General features: G+C 46.6%; 1 protein-coding gene across 2 annotated transcripts in view; it reads left to right on the forward strand.

Moving 5' to 3' along the window:
* The window catches only part of ABCB10 (ATP binding cassette subfamily B member 10), a 1,632,094-nt gene that overhangs the window by 191,179 nt on the left and 1,414,879 nt on the right, over positions 1 to 26,036 (forward strand). For both annotated transcript variants that reach the window (XM_086927071.1, XM_086927070.1), the window contains exon 4: positions 15,986 to 16,120. In XM_086927071.1, coding sequence (XP_086783197.1) covers positions 15,986 to 16,120 — 135 coding nt within the window. The remainder of the gene's footprint in view (positions 1 to 15,985; positions 16,121 to 26,036) is intronic.

Consider the following 26,036-nt stretch of genomic DNA (forward strand, 5'->3'; position numbering starts at 1 on the left):
GCCCCATCCGGGCAGTGAGATAAATAACGGGCCGAAGACGGCTGTAATGCCAGAAACCGGTCCCCGGGAGCTTGTTTCCTTCCCAGTGTAAGAATTGGCTTTTGTAGTTTGGTTTGCCCTGTTCCCATCATGCACTGGGACAGGAACAGACTAATTTGCATACAGTCAGGTTCTGAAACTGGGATGGTGCAGTGAGCTAAAAAACGGTGTTGGATCTAGCCCTGATCTCTTGACTGGGTGAGAGCTTTCTGCTTAATTCAGAGACTCTGTCCCTCACCACCCCTTGTTGTAAATATTTTTGTCCACCCTAAGCGTGGAAGGGTATTCTCAGATGTGAGACCCTTGCTCATTGCACCATCAGGATTCAAGCAAACCGGGCCGAAGACGGCTGTAATGCCAGAAACCGGTCCCCGGGAGCTTGTTTCCTTCCCAGTGTAAGAATTGGCTTTTGTAGTTTGGTTTGCCCTGTTCCCATCATGCACTGGGACAGGAACAGACTAATTTGCATACAGTCAGGTTCTGAAACTGGGATGGTGCAGTGAGCTAAAAAACGGTGTTGGATCTAGCCCTGATCTCTTGACTGGGTGAGAGCTTTCTGCTTAATTCAGAGACTCTGTCCCTCACCACCCCTTGTTGTAAACATAAATGGACTCAGCATAATACCACTCAGTACCACATAATTACACGTCACATAATTACACTCTATTCAATGCAACATAAATACACTCCACATAATACCACTGTGCACATGATTACGCGCCACATATTTACACTCTACTCACTGCAACATAAATACACTCCACAAAATACCACTCTGTGCAACATGGTTACATGCCACATAATTATACTGTACTCAATGCAGCATAAATACACTCCGCATACCACTCAGTACCACATAATTACTCTCTACTCAATGCAACATAAATACACTCCACATAATACCACTCAGTGCCACATATTTACACACCACATAATTGCATTGTACTCTATGCAACATAAATACACGCCACATAAATGCATTCTATACCACATACCACCAATCAACAGAAATACACTCCACACCATGACACAATTTCACTAAGCATAATTTCACTCCACACCACAGTTTCAGGCCACGCAACTAAACTCCACACATTTCCAATACACACCGCATAATTACACACCAAACAACATATTTCAACTCCACAATCCACAACGTACCTCCAATGCACACCATGTAGTGTCACCACCTGAGCACCAAACAACATTCACCACCACCATTTTGCATCAGGGCACCATCCTAAGCATCACATCAGTCTACCCTTGGAATCTGGCATCTGTTGATTCTCCCCTAGTGTCCATCCGCTGCTTGTGTTCTAATTAAATTACTGTTTTCCAAACTCCACTCCACCGTTATTTATGTCCCGCTCACCCATAACAAAAAAATTATAACAAACGAGCATGAGAACAGGCAGGAAAAAGTTGCCAGCAGTGCAAGTACAAAAAAACTAGAAGACATTTTGTATGTTAACATCTTTTTTTTTAAATATCTTTTTATTAATTGAGATGAACAAACCAAACAGTTGGCAAATCACCAGTAAGTATTATATGGCATGATTGTATACAAAATTTAACATGGGACATAAAGCAAATACAGTAAACAACATCTATGATGGATCAAATACTCAGGGAGACAGGGTTACATTGTCTAAGGGGGCAGCCGGTGCAACACAAATATCCCCTCTATACGTGTTCCACTTAGCCCAGACTCTGGACCATTTTTGAGGGCACCCTCTGGCAACATAGACCGTTTTCTCATGGAACATGCACCAGTCAACATTTAATTTCCATGCTATGACAGTCGGAGGTACCAGTCCTCCCCATAATTGAGCTATGTCTCTTTTGGCAACCGCAGCCCCCAGTGTGACCCACAACTTCTCCGCCCCTCCCAAATAAGAGGGTCCCAAACGTGAAGGATACATTGTTTGGCCTCAGGCCGGACAGATTTGTGCAGAACTTCAGTCATTACCACATATATCCCCCTCCAATACCTTTGAATTTTCACGCACTCCCAAAGAATGTGCATAAAAGTGGCGTCTTGTCCACAGCCCCGCCTGCAGTGCATGCTGTCACCCCGCCCCATGCGGACCATCCGTGATCCTGTGATGTAGATCTTGTGCAGAATTTTTAATTGTATAAACCGGAGACATGCAGAGATCGCCACCTCTCGTGGGGAGGCCACTGCCTCCCTCCACTCCCTATCATCTAACAAGAGACCATCCGCCTCCCACAACTCCAGGGGATCCGGCATGTTATTTACAAGTTTTCGGTAGGTCAAGGAGATTGCCTTCTGTGTTAGCAGTCCGTCCAACAGTCTATCCTCTAAGGGGGAGGAGTCAGGGTGGGGGGAGACCCCAGTTATTGCTGTGGTTAGTTCATGTCGGATTTGTAAGTAACAAAAAAACTCCAAATCTGCGAGTTCGTATTGCTGTTACAGCTGGCTGAAGCGGAGCATTCTACCCTTCACCCAGAGGTCACCCACTCGGAAAACCCCTATGAGGTCCCATTTATCAAATCCCTTGGAGCCATGTAGAGTACCGAGTAGCTCCGAGTCCCATAGGGGTGTTGCCAGGGTAAGTCTCCGATCCCAACCTAAGCTCTTGTTGACCGCGTGCCACACTTGGACCGAGTGGGAAGTGGGCCCAGTGAGGAGAAGCTTCCTGTGATTAGCATAAAGGGCTCAATTGTACGTCCCGCCCGGTAGAAGCCATCTGTCCATGGCGTAGCCTGGGTACCCTGGAGCACGTACGTACCCTGGTTGATGGTAGCGAGATGGGCCGCCCAATAGTATTTTTCTATGTCGGGGAGACTGATGCCGACGTCATACCAGTTAAGGGTTACTTTGGGAAGCGCTATTCTCGGTCTTCCGTCCCAAAGAAGATGCCGCTGTAGATCTTTGATCTGTTTGAAATATCACGCTGTGACAGGGACAGGGTAGTTCTGCAGGGCATAGAGGAAGCGGGGCAGGGACATCATCTTAAAAAGCGTGGCTCGGCCAAACAGTGAGAGAGGGAGCACCCTCCAGTGCGCAAACGTCGTGACGAAGACACTGCATGGGCGGGAGCAGGTTTTTCTCGTAGCGGAGCCCGGGGTATGCGGTGACAAAAATCCCCAAATATCGGAATCCATCAGATACCACTTGAAATGGGCACTCCCTGGGGAGAGATGAATTTACACCCGACAGGGTGTATAGGAGCGATTTATTCCAGTTGATAGAGTAACCCGAGAACCTACCGAAGGATGTGAAGATGTCTAAGACACATCTAAGGGACTTTTTGGGGGACATCATCTTAAAAAGCGTGGCTTGGCCAAACAGTGAGAGAGGGAGCACCCTCCAGTGCGCAAACGTCGTAACGAAGACGCTGCATGGGCGGGAGCAGGTTTTTCTCGTAGCGGAGCCCGGGGTATGCGGTGACAAAAATCCCCAAATATCGGAATCCATCAGATACCACTTGAAATGGGCACGCCCTGGGGAGAGATGAATTTACACCCGACAGGGTGTATAGGAGCGATTTATTCCAGTTGATAGAGTAACCCGAGAACCTACCGAAGGATGTGAAGATGTCTAAGACACATCTAAGGGACTTTTTGGGGGAGGTCAAATAGAGGAGGTTGTTGTCTGCGTAGAGTGCGATTCGGCCCTCCCACTCTGCTGACCATCGCATACCACGTATGGCCAAGTCACTTCGGATCCAAGAAAAAAGAACTGGGTAAAGTGTGCACCATCCTAGAGAACAATAATACAATTTTGCAATCTGATAGTCACCATCAGGTAATATATTAAATAACATTAAACAATACAGGACAGGAAAAATTAGTCAAAATCCTTCAGAGTTTGAGAAACTTCTTTTCTTTTTATTCTTCAATTCATCAAAAATGAAAACAGCATCACTTCGGATCCAGGCCGCCAGGGGCTCCAAAGACAGGGTGAAAAGTAGGGGTGATAGCGGACACCAATGTCTAGTGCCCCGACCGAGAGCAAAGGACTCGGATCATTTGTTGTTAACCTCTACCTGTGTGAGAGGAGCAGAATAGAGGAGCTGAATCCAAGATATAAATTGCGGGCCAAATCCTAACTTGTGAAGGACTGCAAACAGGTAGGGCCATTCGAGAGTATTGAATGCCATGGATGCATCTAAAGACAGGATTACCACACTTTCTTGAATCGTTGCGGCCCGCTCCACCACTCCGTGAACTCGCCGCGTACGTTCAGAGCAGTATTGCGGAGGGGCATGAAGCCAGAATTGGTCTTGGTGCACCAAGGAACTAATCACTTGGGACAGTCGGTTGGCTAGGAGTTTAGCGAGTATTTTTGGTTCTGCATTTATTAAAGAGATGGTTCTATGGGAAACACACCTGTCTTTTGGCTTACCTTCTTTAGTCAAGTCAAGTCAAAAAATTTATATAGCGCGCTACATACCCATAGGGTCTCAAGGCGCTTGATGAAGGGAGGGGAATTATTTGTCGAATATCCAAGTTTTAAGTTGCTTTCTGAATGCTAGGTGGTTCTGTGTAAGGCGAAGGTGAGTGGGAAGTGAGTTCCAGGTTTTAGCTGCCAGGTAGGAGAAGGATCTACCTCCCATGGTGGGTTTGTTGATGCGAGGTACAGTGGCAAGGGCTTGGTTGGAGGATCGTAGCTGGCGGGAGGGGGTATAGAAGGACAGTTGTGTGTTGAGGCATTCGGGTCCAAGTTCGTAAAGTGCTTTGTGTGCGTGGGTTAGGAGGCGGAAAGTGATCCTCTTATTTACAGGGAGCCAGTGGAGGTTTTTCAGGTGACCGGAGATGTGTTCTTTACGCGGGATGTCTAGTATGAGCCTGGCTGAAGCATTCTGGATGCGTTGGAGTTTTTTCTGGAGTTTTGCGGTGGTACCGGCGTATAGGGTGTTTCCGTAGTCCAGGCGGCTCGTGACCAGTGCGTGGGTGACCATTTTTCTAGTTTTGGTGGGGATCCATCGAAATGTTTTTTTGAGCATGCGAAGAATGTTGAAGCAAGAAGATGAGACGGCGTTGACTTGTCTGGTCATCGAGAGTGAGGAGTCCAGGATGACGCCCAGGTTCCGTGCGTGGTCCATCGGGATGGGTGCTTTTCCAAGGGCCTCTGGCCACCAAGAGTCATCCCAGGCGGAGGGGGAGGTGCCTTAGATGAGGACTTCTGTTTTGTCTGAGTTCAGTTTCAGACGGCTGTGCTTCATCCATTCGGCTACTTCTTTCATTCCTTCGTGTAAGTTGGTTTTGGCGGTGTTAGGGTCTTTGGTGAGTGAGAGGATCAGTTGAGTGTCATCAGCGTAGGAGATGATGTTGAGGTTGTGTTGGTGAGCGATGGCCGCAAGGGGGCTCATGTATACGTTGAAGAGGGTGGGGCTGAGTGACGATCCTTGTGGCACGCCGCAGATGACATCAGTGGCTTCTGACTTGAATGGTGGGAGGCGGACTCTCTGGGTTCTTCCGGTGAGGAACTATGTGATCCATTCCAGTGTTTTTCCCTGGATTCCGACGTTTCTGAGGCGCTGTAAAAGGGTGCTATGACAGACTGTGTCGAAGGCCGCGGAGAGGTCGAGGAGGATGAGGGCGACTGTGTCTCCATTGTCCAGTAGGGTTCGAATGTCGTCTGTTGCTGCGATAAGGGCGGTCTCCGTGCTGTGTTTGGCTCGGAAGCCTGACTGTGAGGAGTCGAGGGATTTGTTGGTTTCGAGGTAGGCGGCGAGCTGGTTGTTGACAGCTTTCTCGATGACTTTGGCCGGGAATGGAAGAAGCGAGATGGGGCGGTAGTTTTTGAGTTCGGTGGGGTCAGCTGTGGGTTTTTTCAGAAGGGCGCTGAGCTCTACGTGTTTCCAGCTTTCCGGGAATGTGGCGGAGTTGAGGGAACAGTTGATGACGTCTCGGAGGTGTGGTGCTATGATGGAGTCAGCTGTGTTGAAGATGTGGTGAGGGCATGGGTCTGTGGGGGATCCTGAGTGAATGGAGTTCATCAGGCGGATGGTGTCCTCAGTGGAGATTGGGTTCCATTCATTAAGGATGTTCAAGGGGAGTGAGGGTACGGCAGCAGGTTGGGTGGGATGGTCTCCGGGACGGTTGTCGAAGCTGTTGTGGATGTCTGCGATTTTGTTGTGGAAGAATGAAGCTAAGAGTCGCAGAGGGCTTGAGAGGGGGTGATGTCGTTGGAGTTGGCTGATGGGTTGGTAAATTCTTTGACGATGTTGAATAATTCCTTGCTGTTGTGGGCGTTGTTATCTAGTCGGTCTTTGAATGCGGCTTTCTTGGCAGATCGGATTAGTTGGTGGTGTATGCAAGTGGCGTTTTTGAAGGTGTCCCTGATGCTGGTGTTTGGTTTTTTTTCCAGGCCTTCTCTAGGGAGCGACAGAGTTTCTTGGATTTCTTAAGATCATCGTTGAACCAAGAGGCGTTTTTGCTGCCTAGTTTGATTTGACGTTTTTTCAGCGGTGCTAGGATGTCGGCGCTGTTGGATAGCCATTGGGTGAGGTTAATGGCTGCTAGGTCGGGGTTAGAGGAGTGGGCGGGGGGGTTTAGAAGAAGCGATGAGGAGATCTGGTCGATGGTGATTTTGTTCCAATTTCTTTGCAGAGTGGGTTGAAGATGGTTGTGGATTGTGGTCTTATTATAGATAAAGTGAACGCAGCTGTGGTCCGTCCAATGAAGAGCTGTGGTGTGACTGAATGAGACATGTTTGCTGGAGTTGAAGATAGGGTCGAGTGTGTGTCCTGCAACGTGGGTGGGGGTAGTGACAAGTTGTTTGAGTCCAAGGTTGGCGAGATTGTCCAGAAGGGTGGTGGCGCTGCTGTCGTTGCTCTTTTCCAGGTGGAAGTTGAGGTCTCCCAATAGGATGTATTCCTTAGAGGGGAGGGCGTGTGGGGTGATAAAATCAGTGATGTTGTCACTGAATTGTGCACGGGATCCTGGTGGTCTGTAGAGGAGGGTGCCTCTGAGTGTGGTCTTGGGGTCGGTGTGGATCTGGAAGTGAAGGTGTTCGGCGCTGGCAAGGTTGACGTCTGAGCTGGTTGAGATGCGGATGGAGTTCTTATGGACGACAGCGATGCCTCCTCCTGTTTGGTCGGTGCGGTCCTTACGGATGATCTTGTAGCCTTCCGGGATGGCAATGGTGATGTCTGGGGCTGAAGAGGCGTTCATCCATGTTTCTGTTAGGAAGGCGACGTCCGGGGAGATGGTGTCTAGTAGATTCCAGAGGTTGATGGCGTGCCTGTGGACTGAGCGGGTGTTGAGCAGGATGCATTTTAGGTGGTTGCTGTCGGATATCTGTTGTGTGTTCATTGATGAGGAGTTGTTCTTGGTGCCGTCGAACTTGCAGGAGTTGCAATAGAAGGGTCCATGGGTGTGTCCAGGAGCGGCTTGGACGCAGTTGGGGAGACGGCCGGGGTTTAGGGCTAAGAGGGTGGTGGCGTCGTAAGTGATGCGAGTGGGCTGGGCATTGCGGGAACCAGGGGGTCTGGCGCTGGGCGCGGTCCAGGCGCGGACAGGCGTAGACGGGCTTACCTTTGGCGCACCTTCGGCGCGACTGGGGCGCGATCGCTGCACGTGAACGCTGCACGTTGGGACAACTGACATAAATGGCGAGTGGGGGGGGCGGAGCGTGGGCGGGTCAGCTGGGAGGCGGTATCGGGGAGGGTAGGCGGCCAAAGGAAGGCAAAAACAAACACAACAAAATGTCTCCTGGGAAAGTGAAACTGGGCTGAGGAAGATGCAATCAATATCAAAGCAAACAGTGCAGCACGAATGTCAAATGCTAATGGCGGCGGTAGCTTTAATAAAAAAATGTTCAGAGCAGCACACGATGCAAAATCCTAAAGGCCGCAGCAGATTCAGTAAGCTAAAGTTGCGCTTCGAAACAGATTACAATCGAATGCTAGATTCAGCGCTAAAATGCTCTATGATTAAAGACAGCCTACGATACCACAGTTAGTCGGACAGCTCTTGAGGCCAGTTTGTCTGGACACAATTTATAGAGTTCAATGGGCAGTCCATTGGGCCCCATCGCCTTCCCCGGTTTAAGGGCCCTGATCGCTTGTGCGATCTCGTCATTAGTGATAGCACTCTCTAAGTAGTTCCGGTCGTACTCGGAGAGGACCAGGAGTTTGATATCCCTTAGGAGGTCTGCAGAGTCCGCCTCCAACAGTGAGGTGCGTGTCCGATACACATTGGCGTAGTGCGCGGCAAACTCTCTGGAAATGTGAACTGGATCTGTAATCTTTGCACCCGAGTCGTACGTAAGCTCCGGCACCAGGCGGTTAGCTTTTTCCTTTTTGTCCAGCCAGGCAATACGTTTCCTAGCCTTGTCTCCCCATTCATATCCCTTTCCGTCTCTTTCACTCCCCCAAGACTTGGCACTGTCTGTGACAATGGCTTTGTACTCATCTGTTTTCAGTCGTAAAAGGTGAGCCGCTTCCGGGGTATCTCCCCTCCCAACGTCCGCCTCTAGGCGTTGGACCTCCCTCTCGACTTTCTGGAGTTCCCTGGAGTTCTCTTTCTTGACTCCTGCTATGAGTGAGAGAGCTATCCCTCTAGCAACAGATTTGAACGCTTCCCAGAGCATCTGAGGAGAGTCCACTGAGCCGAGGTTCTCCTGAAAGTAACAGTCGATCCCTTTTTGCTGGTCAGCGCGGACCAAGGGGTGTTGCAAATACCAGGGAATGATGGGTTCTATTATGTCAATCCGTTGATCCCCCAGCACTAACCTGGTCCACAGAGGAGAATGATCAGAGATACCGTGTGCCAAGTGGCGGACCTCTTGCAAGTGGAGCAGGTGAGAGGCCGGCAGGAGTAAATAGTCGATGCGAGAGGAGCTGTGGTGGGCGCCATAGAAAAAGGTGTACTGCAAGTCCCCGGGGTGGAATGCCCTCCAGGCGTCCGAAAGGCCAAAAGCCTTGATGAAGTCGGGAAGCCAACTATCAGAGCGCCTTGTGGCTTGGGGGGGCTGGCTGTCCAGCGTCCCGAGGAGACCGCGTTAAAATCCCCTCCCACTAGTAATAGGCCTTTCGGGAGGGAGAGGAGTAGCGCGCCAAGGTCAGTGAGTGTTTGTGCCTGCAGCCCCGGAGGGACATACATCGACACCAAGGTCAATGTCCTACCCTCTGACTGCCCAGTGAGTGCAACATACCTCCCGCGGCTATCCGTGTGTGTAGACTGGACTGAAAAGGGGAAGGAATGTTTAGCCAGGATCCCAACTCCCCTAGATCTGCTAGTGAAGCCCGAGTGTGCCCGGAGCCTGTATCCCCATCTGTTTAGGGCACATGTTCCCAACCAGGTGCGATTCCTGTAGGAGGACCACCTCCAGGGAATGCCTCTTTATATACTGCAGGACTATGGTGCGTTTCACCCTGTCCCCCAACCCATTAACATTCCGACTTAGTAACGTGAAACTTTTGTACCAGTGTGACCCCATAGTAGAGTAATAGAACTGGATTCATACCTTAATGCCAAGTTAGGAGGTGATAATACCCCCAGACCAACGGAAATCAGTGAAGCCGACATCACAACAAAGAACAATCCCACCCCTACAACTCCCCTGCCAACTCCCACCCTCCCTGCCTCCCTGCACCTTGGGCGAAAACCAGCCCATTAAACTAATTGCGCAGAGTGCCTGTCGCCCCAAAATACCAATACAAATTAAAGGTGGGGATAAAAGCCCCACCCTCCCCAACCACACCCCTCCCCCAAATAGAATGGGAAAAAAGAAAACATGATTTACTAGTCCCGAAGTAGGAGGCCACCAGAAAACATGATTTACTAGTCCCGAAGTAGGAGGCCACCAGAGTCCGACAATCCCGGGAATGGATCAGTCAGTGGCCGCAGGTACAGTTCGACAGTGCGGCACCACCCATTTGGTCCAGCATACAAATGATAGATTCAACAATGGCCCCAAAGTCTGTTCAGAAAACCTCCAGTCTAACACAAAAGAAGTTGTGACATTCCTACCAGTTCAACATTAGTTATGCTCCCTGGCATCTCTCCAGCCCTCCAGTCAGTCCGCCATCGCCTCCGGGCGGTCGAAAAACCAAGTTTTTCCATTTGCCTCTATTTGCAGTTTAGCAGGGAAAAGCATTGTATATTTTATCCCTTTATCTCGCAAGGTCTTTTTAACGGCCAAGAACGACCTCCGCTGCTTCTGCACTGCTTGCATGAAGTCAGGAAAGAAGGTCACAGTTGAGTTTTCGTACCGGAGAGGCAGCGAGTTCCTGGCATTTTGCAGAATTAAGTCTCGATCTCTAAAGTTTAGTAGTCTCGCCAACATGGGGTGGAGCTCCTGGCTTTGAGCGTCCCCCAGGGACTCGGTGCACCCTTTCCACCACAAAGAACTTCAAGAGGCCTTTCGGCTTGAGATGATTGAGTACTAGGTCTTCAACAAAAAGGTCCGGCAAATCTCCTTCCAATGTTTCCGGAATACCTATAATGAGTACGTTATTCCTCCTGGAGCGCCCTTCATAGTCATCCAGCTTCTCTTCAGCGAACCTCTTGAAGATGTGGAAAGCTTGAACTTCGGTCTGAAGCTGCGTGACGTCATCTATGAGACTCTTGGTGGGGATTTCTAGTTGTTTGACCTTCTCATGGGTATGGGCAAGGTCCGCCCTGATCCGCCACCTCCACCGTGATGGCATCCGTGCCCTGCACCATGGAGGTGGGCACCTCTGCAATTGCCTCCATTACTTCCTTAGTTAAGTGACAGTTCAGGGGTCTCGCTTCCCAATCCTCCAGCTTGGTGAGTCTGGACTGCGTGCTGCAGTACCGGGCCCTTGGGGCAGGTGTACTTGTCAAATTTACTTTGCTGCATCGCTTTTGGCCCCCTGCTACTCGCCATTGCCGCTATTACAGGGGGTCTCGGCGGCACTGTCCGCTGCCCAACTGCGAGGACCCCACAAAGTCACTCTCTGATAAGCTTCTTGAAGTAATCAAAAGAAAGCTGGAACAGTAGGTTCTTTATGTTACTTTATTAAGATGTTAAGTTAAGATGATAACCCCATCAGGAGCAGCTGTCCTGCTGCTCAGCCCTCATCCAACTGACATTCATAACACACTCACATTCCAAACATCCAACATTCCACATCTCATGCATACAAGCTGAGCAGCAGGAAGATACAAGATACAACATATCTCCCTTCGTTGGGAAATTAAAAGGAATCAAATAAAACATCGACATAAAGTCAAGAACAATTGGTCAGTAAATTCCAAAAATTTAAATACAGCACAAGTAAGATAAAATGTGCAAAACAACTGACAAACCTCACCATACAACCCTCACCATACAACCAAAAACACGCAAGAAGACACATCCTGTCTCTATCTATACTGACACACAAACACGACAATCTGAACAAGCATCATAAGCATCACATTACTTCCAAACAAAACAGCAAACCAACATCCTTCACCCATATGCCACAAGTCATACTAGTTGGCCAGACCAGAACGACAAGAAAGACACACAGGAACAAACCACAACACCAATATATGCATCAGGAAGAACATGAACACCCAAAACTCATGCATAACAAACATCCCAATCGCAACCTTGACGTGCGAGACACAAGCACCCCATCGCAACCCTGACGTGCGAGGTAACAAACATCCTAACAGACATCCCAATCGCAACCTTGACGTGCAAGACACAAACATCGAGCACTTACATAACTCATTCTCACACACCAGAACGAGCACTTACATAACTCATTCATACACCAGAATGGGCACTTACATAACCCATTCATACACCAGAACGAGCACTTACATAACTCATTCTCACACACCAGATCGAGCACTTACATAACTCAATCATAACCAGAACGAGCACTTACATAACTCATTCATACACCAGAATGGGCACTTACATAACCCATTCATACACCCGATCGAGCACTTACATAACTCATTCATACACCAGAACGAGCACTTACATAACTCATTCCTAACCAGAACGAGCACTTACATAACTCATTCATACACCAGAATGGGCACTTACATAACTCATTCTCACACACCAGAACCACAAGGAAAACAATATACACAACCAAACCACAATAATGAAAAGAGTTGTCCCCCACGCTGGCTCTTGGACCCCAAATTACGGTACCCCATTGTGCAGTTGAACTTTACAGACACTGCTCAAAACTGCGTCCACACTGTTATATCCACAAAGAAATGGTCAACACAGAAGAAAGTCATGTTGATTGCGATAAATATGCTTTTAAGACACAGAGTTCATCCTGCACCGGGTTAACAGATGTTAATCCTTGATTAACGCTGAGGCAGGTAATGTTCCCATACTTGACTCTGAGGCCCGATTTTTGCCCCCGAAAATACATGAACAGCAGAGCAAGAGTCATAAATCCTTCACTCTTCATAAGCTCATACTAGACTGTGAGGCCCGATTTCTGCCCCCGATCTCTTTCAAACACAGAAGTTTCCACACAAGCCGAGCGTTACTTAGCAACCCTCATTGTTGCTATAAAAATGCAAATGGTTGCCAACCTCGTCAGAACGTAACAGCATGAGTCACCAGGAGCTGCAGCTTGAGGAAAACGTGGGACGTGGGACACGCAGCTTGTCCACCATGAGCCCCAACAATTCCGAAACGTCATCAAACACAGACAATCTCCCAGAGAAAGGATCTCCTCGTGCACAAAGAGCACAGCAGTTGGCGCCAAGTAAGTTTAAACACCCAAGATACATAGGCACATACACCAAATAAGTCACTCGTTTTTCGTTTCTTTTTTTTTTTTAAATTTCAATCCCCACAAGGTACTTTCCTAATAAATCCTCCTACTTCCAACACGAATAGCAAATAGCTTTTCCAAGAATTAGTCACAATTCCGCACCGAGGCTCGATCGTCTGCCCCCGAAGTTCAAACTAATTAAAGGTCAACGAGAGTCAATCTTTTACATCCATGCGCAGACTTCTCACTGATGCTCGATTTTTGCCTGCGTGTACAAGTAAACGGCAAAGCAGCAGACTTTAAACCTCCTCTCTCTATATTCTCACACCACACTCTGAGGCTCGTCTTTCTCCCTTGGTTTCAAATGAACAGTAGAGCTGTGATTTTCGTCAATCTCCACCGAGGCTCGATTTAACCGCCCCCCGATCCACATACAATAACACAGCAGCTGCAAAATTATAAATACCAAATGTTTTCTTCTCTGAGGCTCGATTTACTGCCCCCGAAAACAACACGCAACTTAGTGATGAATCTGGCAAACTTCAGTTTCAGGGCGACCGATGTAGAGGTCACTGATGGGGTTAGTTTGCCAGACTGTGTCACACACATTTAAATTAAGAAACCGTTACCTCGAGATATCCTGATTCCGCTTCTCTTTTTCATCATGTACCTTTTCACTTCAGGCTTGGATTTCTCTGTTTTTTATCAGTACTCCTTAGGTTTCCATTGTCTTCAATTTTGCACGCGTAGATTCTCCAAAGATGTCGCCAAATGAAGTAATCAAAAGAAAGCTGGAACAGTAGGTTCTTTATCTAACTTTATTAAGATGTTAAGTTAAGATGATAACCCCATCAGGAGCAGCTGTCCTGCTGCTCAGCCCTCATCCAACTGACATTCATAACACACTCACATTCCAAACATCCAACATTCCACATCTCATGCATACAAGCTGAGCAGCAGGAAGATACAAGATACAACACTTCTCAGGGGGCGTAGGCGACCTCTTGTCCCTCAACAGCAGCGCTCTATTGCCACACACGGGTCCACCGCCACCAAATGTCAACTGCGGGTCCCTCTGGGCACCAGATACACCTCAGCAGGCCGCCACGGGTGGCGGACACCCTCCTAATTCAGGGTGGGTACAATCAGTCAGCTGTAGTATGTGGGTCACAATAGCTCTGCAGCATGGGTAAATTAACGTGCAGTACCTCAGGCCAGAAGCCGCGCTCCTCTTTTCCTCCTGCGGCGAGATCGTCCCTCACGGCACTACCGGGAAATAGGCTTCTCCCGTGACTCGCAGGCTGGGCCGCAAGCCACACCGTCAATTTGCATCTCGCCTGACCTCAGGAGTGCACGGGTCGGCACCAGGAATCACTGCAGCACGCTGCCTTTGCTGCGGGGAAGCCTTGGATCGCAGCCAGCCTGTCTCCGTCTGCACGAGCCCGGCGAAGCCCGGAAACGAAGCAGGTGGATTGCGTTCACTTAACGCAGCCCTTCCCCACTTCGGGATACAGATCTGTGTACTTTGGTCAGGGAGAGCGGAGCTCCTTCGAAATGCGTAACCACGCCCCCTTAAAATCTTTTTTTAATCGGGCTTTTCTGTTGTATAAAATGTCGTTTTCTTTTGTATAAAGGTAAAAAAAATGTTTAACACTTTTTTTTATTACTTTTGAACACAATGCACAGCAGCCACGATGCTCTACAACATAGCCAAAAGTTCTGGCTAAACACATAAGGTCCCAAAATCAAGACCTATTGGCTATTCCAATGCTTGTTTGTTGATGCTGTTGATTGCTTGTATTCTGTCTGATGTATAAACTGTAAAGCACTCTGCTACCCTCGGTGGTCATGTTCGTACTATATAAAACTTTCAAAATAAATAAATAGATTTACGATGAGGTTGGGGGGGGGGTCAAGCCTGTTAAACCAAGGAGCCATTTTTGTCAGAAAGCCAGAATTGCCCAGATCGGTTCTTTTAACTACCAGGGTATTCTGTTTGATGACAAATCCTCTTGGGTACCCTCTTTTCTCTCAAAGACGTTGGCCCTTGCCAGATTGTGTGGAGCAGTTAAGGATTTTTGCTCACTGGTGGGCAGGACGCCTTTGAAAGGCTTGATCCATGTGTATAAGGTTAAACGTGTGTTAGCAATTACTTATGGCAGCGACCTCTGGGGGTATCGGGAGTGCGATTTGATACAGCGGGATGCAAACAAGGTTCTCAGGCGGCTCCTTGGCGCCTGACTGGGAGCCCACACTCTCGCAGTGCATGAGGAACTTGGTATTGGCTATATATCGGACTGCAACAGAATTAGATCTTTATTAAGCTGGATCTCGATCTGGCACAACAGTGACTCTATTCTTAACAAAATTATTCGGAACTGCCTTTCCCTAGACAACCACAAGGTTATCCCATGGCTAAATTATATAAAGTCTGCTTTTTTAGCTCTGGGCAGTCTTAGCCTTTTTTCACAGCCAAAGGGCATTATTAAAGAGGATTGCTAATGGGATAAACTCACTTTTCTTATGCGTTTTGTGAGCCAGTCGTGAGGACACAGACATGTAAAACTTCGTTTTGGCTTACTTTTTAATATAGGCAGCTAACTCCTTAGAGCCGTATTTAACCTGGAGGACTATTATCTACCATGGTATCTTCTATCCTGATTTAGGTTGAGCACATTTTTCCCCACTGGTAATTTTCCCTATAGGTTGGGTGGCAGGTGACTTTTTCGGTCCCAGTGAGTTCAATGGTTTTGTTTTGTAATTTTTACACCTTGCCTAGGAAAAAGAACCTGATTCCGCTCTTGAGGGAGGCCAAGCTACCCCAAGTGAGGCCGGCCATGCTTTTTCTTGCTGTGCTGGGGAACGTCTATACATGTGTTATTTGATGATAGTTTGACTCATCTCTTATGTCTGTGTCTCTTTCCGCATTGAGTGGTACGTAAAATGTGTCCATTTCTTTTATTGTGTCTTTATTGTTTTTTTATATATTTTATGGGTATTTATTTAACTAAATAGGGAACATTTTTTTCTACTTCTACCAAAGTACTTTGTCTTTCATTTATTTTTTAATTTTATTTACTCAAATTATAATGATGTCAAAATTCTTTTAAATAAAAGGGGAGAACATCTTAACATTTTGAAAATAGAAATATGCATTGGTTGAGTAATTGCCTGCATGTGGTTTAGACTGCAGAGGCTAATTGGAGACCAGCCTCTTGAATTCATCAAGTTATGTGAGAACTAACTAGTCTTTTTCCTTCTCGCAGTTTTTTGTTTCTCCAAAACTTGCAACCTTTGTACTGAGTGTTGTGCCACCACTTGCCATTATTGCTGTGATCTATGGGCGATACCTTCGAAACCTCACCAGGCTCACCCAGGATTCCTTGGCAGAAGCCTCACAGGTATTATTCTGTTTAAATGTAAAGCATTGAAATGTGTGCACACCCTAAACCAAGAATATTTAGCTTTAAGTGACATTAAAGAGCTGTTTTGTAGAAATGCATGAGCCTTTTAACTTACAAATGTGTAACTTCCTTTTGGATTCATGCCTTAAATGAACTTTATAATGGGCTTAGATCACAAAACTGTACAAAATCTGCAGAAGTCAAAATAATGTAACTAGGTTTGTGCGAGCAAGCAGGAGTTGGTTCTCATTGCAGCATGTCTGAGTATCAGCACCTGACCTGTAAGAAGCACAATGGGTACACAGAAAGCATTACATTAATGTGTCATCATCATTAAGAGTTTGTTTCAACAAAGTGTCGCAAAAACATAAGGAAAATCAAATCATACAGAGTTCTTATAAACGCAATCAAGAAAATAGTTCACAAGACTTAAAAACAGAGAACAGTTAGGGCCCAAGTTCCTCCCTAATAGAAATAGCAGCCATCATGAATTTCTTCACAGTCAGAGTGGTTTGGTTTAGCAGCGCCATTTTTTTTAAAAAGAGTGGGTTTGTAGCATTTTTGATCAATCACAATCAACAGGGTTTTAGGAAAATTCTTGGAAGGAACAGTTAAAATGTAAGTAAATGCATATGTTTGTTGAAAAGCGTTATCACAAGGGTGCTCTTGTTTGTGGGATACTGAGCTGGGCAGGCAAAAGACAAACTCTAACGCAGGTCAGAAGATTACAGTATTTTCAATTTCAATTCTTGCTTTATTTCGATTTTGGTTGAAAATCATAAAAGCATACTATAAAATGGTAATACATAAAAACATACAATAAAAATACCGTACCTAATTACAATACGAAACATGATATTTACAAGTTAAAAAGATATATGCCCCACCTCGTCTTTTACAAGGAAACAAAAAAGGGCGTATACATAACGACTAATTGATCTTTATTTAATACTATTCACAACCAACAGAATATATCCGTTAAAGTTAAAAATGACATGTTTGTATTAATACATTTCAGAACTGGTCTCCGTGCGCTATTAATCTAAATCCCTACGATGGCGAACAATACATTTAAGAAAACTAACTACTATAAATACCAGCTGCTCTCCTGCCAACATCTGTAAAAAAAAAGTAAAGCTGGGCGACATTGTCTATAACCAATACGCCTCAGGAACGGCCATTTTTTCCTGGGTTCGGTATAAAATTTACAAAAAAGAATGGTATGCAAAGTCGATTGCAAAGAAGTGTCATCACAAGGATAACAGGAAAGTTCTTTAGCCCAGTTGTTTCGAGCTGGGAATGCAGCCATTCGATAGAAAAAGTTCATCCTAAATCTTACCAGGAGATAACGCTTGTAACTCGTGATGTTAAAAGTGAGGTACGGCTGTATAGTGGGTACCAATTGTATCATTAAACTGTGGGTAACAGAGGGTTTGACGGCTTCACTCATCAGTCTCAGCTCCTCAAGGTGGGCGAGACATTTCTTTTTTAAGGCCTTCCTCGAAACCTCACGTATTGAGGAGGGATTATGATAATATTTGTCCCAACCCAAATCGTGAAAAAACCTCGCAATGTACCACAACCACTTCGACCTGCGAGCATTGTCCATGGTTAGACAGTTGGATAGAATAGACTGAGTAAGGGTTGCTTTGTCCGAAGTCCAAATCCTGTGCCATAATAAAAGTGGTTCGACTTTAGCTAGGGCCGTCACATATACAAGACCCAGCTCTGTGTGGCAGGCAAAAGTACCCGCACTCCCAGGAACTGCAGGAAGAAACCTCAGAAAAGAATTTTCAACTCTCTGAATGTTGTCCGTGACCACAAAGCCCCAGAGACCCGCCCCGTACAAAGCCACAGATAGGCATTTACCTTTATAGATCGTAATAATTTCAGAGGGAGCTCTCTTTCCCAATTTCCTGGTAAAGTTGACAAGGGCTGTAGTTGTTCTTAAAAAAAGAAGTTTTCTCGTGTCTACAGCCGGTTTCCAGGATAATTTGTGATCTATTGTTATGCCTAAATAAGAGTATTTTTGTGTAGTTGCTATTTTATCTTGATTAAGATAGATACCCCTCATTTTACTTTTGCTTTTGTGGCCAGAACTTGCCCTCATGAAAAAAGTTTTGCTAATATTTATCTTCAGGTCAAGGCCTGCCATAAATGTGGAATATCTGTCCAAATTTTTTTGAAGTTCACGGGGGGTACGTGCTAAAATGACGGTGTCGTCTGCATAAAGGAGTGCAGGTATTGGACGATTATTCACCATTGGGAGATCCTGGCACCCCTTCATCATCTCTTTCCAGCTCATTAGTATATAGTGTAAAATGGAAAGGAGCCAGGACACACCCTTGCCTAACCCCTTTCTCTACTGGGAACTCTTCCGTCAACTCCCCCCCCCCCCCCCCCTCCCCCACCCCGTAACGCACACTTGTAGTGGCATTTTTGTAAAGTTCCCTCAGGAACTTGACCAAATTCAATGGAGCCCCCATGTCAACCAGTAATGTCCAAAGTTTGGAGTGGGAAAGCAATCAAATGCGGTCGATAGGTCCACATATACCATGTACAGGTCTCCTCCTTTGATATAAAAATACTTATCTATTAGTAGTGAAAGGTTTAAGGCCTGTTCAATGGTCCCCAAGCCCTGGTGAAACCTGTACTGTAGATCTGAAATAAACCTGCCATCGTCCGCCCAATCTTGCAATTGCTCTAGAATTTTTTTATATACCACTGTTTTTAACACACAATAGAAATTTCCCAATTGTGACATTTGGGTGGTGTATGCAAAAGAAGGGACGTTGCACCCAATTTACCGGATCAATTGGTATCCCCTTCCACACCACCCCCCTTCACTTTTTCACAGTGTGGAGCCTGCGTCACATGAGTCACGCTGCACGATTTGAGCATTGAGTCACTATGTTCCATTTGACTTGAGCTGTTCTTTCTGTTTTTATATTTTTTCCCCTACCTCTAGGTCGCCTAAATAGAGCAGGACCCCTTGGCCCTCTTGTCCTCCGACCCAGCGAGGTTGTATGTGCTTTCTTTATAGAGAATTAGCATTGAGTTCACTTTTCTGTGTAGTACTTTAATTTCTTTTTTGGTCCTGACGAATCGCCTCCGGCGAGAAACATGTTGACCACACTAGGGGGTAGAGTTATTGCTCTGTACACCTTTACAGTCTCTAAACTCCCCTCCCACCCCTTTTAACTAAGGAATCAGCCACGTTATTAAAGTTGCAAGTGGACTGATTACCTTTTTTATCGCTTTCACTCACCACTGCACTGACTACACCTCTTTCAACCTCACCCACATCCACCTTCGGCAAGGAACTAAAAGAACCCCGTCAAAAGAGTACCTTTGGGGACTCCGTCGGACATTGCAGCGCCGGTCTGACGAGGGGCAGTGAGCCGATGATGACACCGGACACCCTCTAGTAAGGGTGTGTTTCACGCTTCTTACTTTGGGTGTGTGAGGCTCTCTAAGTTCCGACTAGGGAACCCTCCTTTCGCAGCCACGGTATTCAATATACCAACTCCTTGCTCCACACTGTTCAACACCCCCTGGGGAACTTTGTACTCTGCTGTTAGCTCAATTGCTCTAGAATGACTCGACCTGCCACCTTTCCAAGGGAGTCTAAGAGAGAGATTGGACGATAGCAGGTTACTGACTCCCGATCCCCTTTTTTAAAATAGGAACTAGTACGGATTTAGACCATGAAACCAGTAAACCTATATTGCAAGTTGCGTTCAGGACTCTAGTTAAAAGGGGGTCCAGAGGTCCATTTGCGCTTTAAATAAATCAATAGGGACGCCATCTGGACCCGGAGCCTTCCCATTTTTACTTGCTCTCAGAGCCTGGGCAGTTTGTTTCAATGAGAACTGTAGGTCGATGGGATAGACACTGTCTAGTACATCCCGGGAGTTAGAGTTCTGAGGTTTTAGGTCCTGAGATTTAGCAGACTCCAGACCGACTGAAAAAATCTTGGAAAAATGGAGAACCCATTCCTTTTCCTCTATTGATAAATCTTACTTTGCATGATTAGTATTATCAGTTAAAAAGGGAGACTTGACCACTTGCCAGAAAGCAGCCGAGTTTTTATGGGTGCAAGTTTCATGCAATTGGTCCCAAAGTTGGTTTTTTAATTCTTTTTTCCTGTCTTTTAATGCAGAGTTATAAGCTTTCCTTAATGATGTTATCTCGTGTGGGATCCTCACCAGTTTTCTCAATGCAGTTTTTAAATTAGAGTAAGCAACCGTGCACTCGTGGTTAAACCATCCCTTTCCTCTTTTTTGACTTATGTTTTATTTCTACCCACAGAGCCTCATTGATCGCTTTAACGTTCAATTCAAAGCTGGCAATGACTTCTGTATGTGTAGTGTCTGGGGTAAGGCATTTAATAATGGAGGGGTAGGCCCTCGCTATCACTAACTTTGTTTTTTCCATTGGGTCAACTTTCCCCCATTTCAGCGCATATCCATTTAATCTGTTTAATACCAGATTGTTTTGTGATAAAATGGAACCTAGGCCACTCTTCTGTTTATGGGATAATGACAGAGAAATGCTGAGAGGATAATGATCGCTTAATACGATTGCGTGTCTGTTGAATCCTGCGTCTATAGTCCTCTCACCATTTGAGATCAAGATGTAGTCTATAGTTGTTTGGTATCCTCTCCTGTGAAATGTAGGGGCCAGTATTAAATTCTCCTTATTCAGGGTATTTGCCTGGACCAGGTCTAACTCAAATAAGGTTTCATTTAAATGATTTCCTAGGGTAGAATGTCTAAAGTGTGAAATGGGGTTTTCACATTCATCTAGGATACCACAGATATTATTACTAGTAAGGCATGGTCCCAAATTGAAATCCCCCCCCCCCCCCAAATGATTACCTCTTCATTAGTTGTCTTCCTTGTTTTGGGTATTAATATAGACCGGATCAAGGATACCAAATTCACTGCCTTAAAATCAGGAAGGTTATTATAGAAGTTCACTATAAGGAAGCTATCTCTGTTGTTTAAGCTCAGCCTAAGAATCTGAAAATTAGGATCCAGGTTTATAGGCACTACTTCCATTGTATTAAGGAGGTTTGAAACATAAATTGTTATACCTCTTTTCGCTCTGCCTGAGATGGAAGGTTGGGCGGGTGTGAAGTAGGTTTTAAATCCCTCCATGTGTATCGCCTCTGTAGCCCAGGTCTCTTGAAGCGCTATGATATCAAATTTAGGGCTAAAGTCCCTCCATTCGTCATTTATGACCTTGGATCATTGGCCTGCTATGTTCCAAAATAGAACTGCTATACAGACATTTTTCTCCTCTCCTATGCATCCCTGCGTATCTAATAGCGATCCGATGACAGGATTAGGATTTAGATCCGGTTCAGGAACAGGGATAGAATGGGCCTGATTCAGACCTATGGACTTGCCCAGCAGGTCAGTAGATGTGACCTGGGGCAGTTTACGTCTTGGATAAGAGGCTTGGGAGACATGAACAGTATTGTTAGTATTTAGTTCTATGCTTGTGGAAGACACCTTTTGTAGACTGTCAGCAGCATCCCTTACTGTACCCCGAAAATCAAGTCAGTCCACTCCCTCCAAACCTGATAGTGCCGCGTAGCGGTTGTAGACAGGTAAGAAGTGATCGTCCTGATATTGAAATGTCGGCCTATAGAATTCATCCTGATATTGACATAGGGACCTTAAACGACCATCCTGATGTTGAGATGGGGGCCTAAAGTGAGCATTCTGATATTGAAGTAAGGGGCTGGAACGATCAACCTTAGGATGAAATAGGGGGCCAAAACAGTTATCCTGATTTTGAGGTAGGGGCCTAAAAGCGTCATTCTGATATTGATATAAGGGTCTATAGTGTTCCTTGTGATGTAAAAGTAGAGGCCTAAAGCTGTCCTCCTGATGTTGAGGTGGGTGCCTAAAGCGATCAGCTTGATGTTTAGGTGGGGACCTAAGGTGATCATCCTGATGTTGGAGTAAAGGTCTAATGCAATCATCCTGGTTTCGAAATGGAGGCCTCGAATTAATTTCAGAGGTCATCAGTGCTCTAGGGTAAAAGTAGGGCAATTCACGTGCTGTAATTGCATTGTTACTATTTGAGGGGGACCAGGTTAAAACATGTCTAACTGCCCTTTTATCTCTGAAATTTATTATAATGATATCCCCCTTATCATCCTTTAGTCTGTGTCCTAGCCAGGGAAGACGCCTAACGTGTAAGATTTCACCATGTACGTTTGGAGGAAGTGGTCGGGTCTGCCTAAGCCAAAATATGACTTTGTTTTTTAACTGGCTTTAGTCTTCTCTCTTGCCATCCTCTAGAACTGGGACTCCCGTGAGGACCACCACAAGCGGAGTTGCTTCCGGAGGCAGTTCCACATTGTGCCCCTTGGGCAAGGATGTCCTCACAGAGTCTTCATGGCCATTAGGTTTTTGGGCACTTCCTGTAAGATTAGGTTTCCCACCCACCTGAGCCTCTTTTTCTCTGATTTTTACATTTTGCCGAGATTTTATGGGGGACATTGGTTTCAAGGTTTTCGGTTTAACTTGATTCATGGATTTTACTCCCATTTGGGCAATAGTATTTGGGGCTGATGCAATAGTTAGGGGCACTGGTGGGGGCTTTGGTAAATCCTTAGTTACCTCTTTGATTTCCCCAAATGCCTGTTCTAAGTTCCCCAACTGTTGGGCTATTCTTTTTAGTCTCTCTACTAGGGGCAATATGAGAGATCTAATTCGTTTTTCAATACTTCCCATTAGGTCAGTGCCAGATGTTTCTGTTAGTGGGCAGTGTGGTGGAATAGCTGATGTGGGTGATGTGGGTGCATTGGATGAGGAGTTCTAAGAGTTACCAAAATTAATTAAATTAATCTTATTTCTCTGTGGTCCATTCCCCCTCTTTCTCCTTTTTTTTCGGGGGTGGGCCTTGTGCTCGAGGGGTTTTCAAAATTGTGTTAGGTTTTTGGACAGTCTCTACAAATGGTGACAGTGTGTATGGGAGAACTTCTGCCTCTGGTATTATATTACCAGATGAAGCAGAAAGATTTATGATCAAGTCATTATTTGTCTCGAGTGGGGAAGTTCTATCTCGGAGCAGTAACGGTATGTTGTCACAAAAAAGAAGCCTCAAAACCCTCGCTTTCGCAAGGCGTACTAGAGTGCGGTGACATGGCTAGCTGTAACGGGCCCAGAGATGAACGTTTGTTCTTAATAAGCTCCACGGAACAACGTCTCTCAGCCCGTCGCTCCGCGAGTGCAATGTCCTTGTCATTTCCTGTGGTAGCCCTAATGACAAAATTGACTAACGTTCCTCGGTTGACTCCTCCTCCCACTAACGATTTTTCTTTAGAGACAGGCAAGGTCATGATGCGTGCTATAAACTGTGGGTAGCTAGTGAAATCACACTTAACCTTTAGTGCTGTCTCAAACAGAACTGTAACTATGCATTTATCAGTTATCAAGAAGCCCAAATGGAACGCTTTAGTGGATCTGCTTACTATAGTCTTGTACAAACAATCCGTCCATGCCGTGGGTTACACGTCGAAGGGGGGGAGGCCCAGCCCAGCCTCCTCTGGCCTCTGAGGGCCACAGAGGGCCCGCCCTTTGCCCGGGCTTAGCCCGGCGCACTCCCGCACAGCGGGGTTACCGTTCAATTATATATGTGACTTGTGGGTGGGGCAGGCAGGCAGCGCGGGTGCGGTGAGAAGTTGGGCAAGGCACAGCGTTCAACCAACAAATGTCCCAGACAGGTGAGCGCAGTTAGCAGAAGTATCCCAATCGTCAGGCAAAAAGCAGGTCTTTTCAATCGGGTGGCGTCCTGTGGGCGGGGCAGGCAGGCAGCGCGGGCCAGGTGGACTGCCGAGCAGGGACTCCTGGTAGAGCGAGTTCCTGCAGCGCCGCTCCAAAGGGCCTCCTCACCGTCCACAAACAGCCACCACGGCCCCCAGGCGTCCAGAGCAGCGAGCAACGACGGCTCCCAGCAGCTCCCAGAAATTTGGCGCCACGAAGCGGCACCTGCGTAGCGGGTGCGGCGAGAAGTTGGGCAAGGCACAGCGTTCAACCAACAAATGTCCCAGACAGGTGAGCGCGGGTTAGCAGAAGTATCCCAATCGTCGGGCAAGAAGCAGGTCTTTTCAATCGGGTGGCGACCTGTGGGCGGGGCAGGCAGGCAGCGCGGGCCAGGTGGACTGCCGAGCAGGGACTCCTGGTAGAGCGAGTCCCTGCAGCGCCGCTCCAAAGGGCCTCCTTACCGTCCACAAACATACACCACGGCCCCCAGGCGTCCAGAGCCGCGAGCAACGACGGCTCCCAGCAGCTCCCAGAAACTTGGCGGCACCCGCGTAGCGGGTGCGTCGAGAAGTTGGGCAAGGCACAGCGTTCAACCAACAAATGTCCCAGACAGGTGAGCGCGGGTTAGCAGAAGTATCCCCAAGATTACAGTAGTGATCCAACACCCCAGGACAAGAAGGGTTCAATACATTGTCTAGTTAAAGCAAGCCGGGCCGAAGACGGCTGAAATGCCAGAAACCGGTCCCCGGAAGCTTGTTTCCTTCCCAGTATAAAAATTGGCTTGGTAGTTTGGTCTGCCCTGTTCCCATGATGCACTGGGCCAGGGTCAGACTAATTTGCATGTAGTCAGGTTCTGAGCTGGGATGGTGCAGTGAGCTAAAAAACTGTGATGGATCAAGCCCTGATCTTTGGACTGGGTAAGAGTGGCCTGCTTAATTCAGACACTCTGTTCATCACCACCCCCTTTTCTGAATCTTTTTTGTCCACCATAAGCGTGGAAGGGTATACTCAGATGTGAGTCCCTTGCTCATTGCACCATCAGGATTCAAGCAAGCCGGGCCGAAGACTGCTGAAATGCCAGAAACCGGTCCCCGGAAGCTTGTTTCCTTCCCAGTATAAGAATTGGCTTGGTAGTTTGGTCTGCCCTGTTCCCATGACGCACTGGGCCAGGGTCAGACTAATTTGCATATAGCCAGGTTCTGAGCTGGGATGGTGCAGTGAGCTAAAAAACGGTGATGGATCAAGCCCTGATCTTTGGACTGGGTAAGAGTGGTCTGCTTAATTCAGACACTCTGTTCATCACCACCCCCTTTTCTGAATAGTTCTGAGGATGTGCAGAAGATTTCTGCATTTCAATGGACTGCTTTCTGCTCAAATACGATAATTGCGTAAAATGAGCCTCGTATATGTGATTTGTGGGAAGCTAACATGCCAGCTGATGAGTCTAAAATATCCCTGCATCCAAGCTAAAACAAAGGTTTTTTAGATGCAATCATATGAATAGTAAGACACACTCTTTATAGCTTTGTAATACATGAACAGGCAAAGCCCATTCCATCCTGTACATAGCTGCAATTTTTCATGAGACACAAAACTTGATAAGTCATTAGACCAGAAGTCGAATTTGATTCTTGTTGCTTATCTGTTGCGAAGTAGTTAACAATTATTTCTGGGCCATACGGTATGAAGCATTGTGTGTATCTTTTGGTTGAAAGCCTTCGGTCACATTCCATTGATTTCATTCAATTTTACTGTCACTTCAGTTATAGAAATACAGTATACAGGGGTGCGGCAAGAAAAGCGATTGTAGAAACTACAACTTTTTCAAAACACAACCAAGTTTATCACTGGAGGTACAAAATGGTAGTGTATCTCTCCTACCCTTCGCTGGCTTCACTGTCTGCCCTTCGTAAGAGAGTAATGTTCAGATTGCTCTTGATTGGTCACAAAGCAATTTTTGCCTCCTCTCCTTTATTTTTCGCATCAAAGTTCAAATCATACACACATTCTCGCACCTGAAGATCCTGCTTCCTGTTTCACATTGCAGCCATGCATAAAGTGAAGGCATGAGATGAGGTGTTTTCTGTAGCTGTGGCCAAACTTTGAAATTCTCTTCCCATCCACCTTAG

This window comes from Lissotriton vulgaris, chromosome 6 (assembly GCF_964263255.1).
Source record: "Lissotriton vulgaris chromosome 6, aLisVul1.2, whole genome shotgun sequence".
Lineage (NCBI taxonomy): Eukaryota > Metazoa > Chordata > Amphibia > Caudata > Salamandridae > Lissotriton > Lissotriton vulgaris.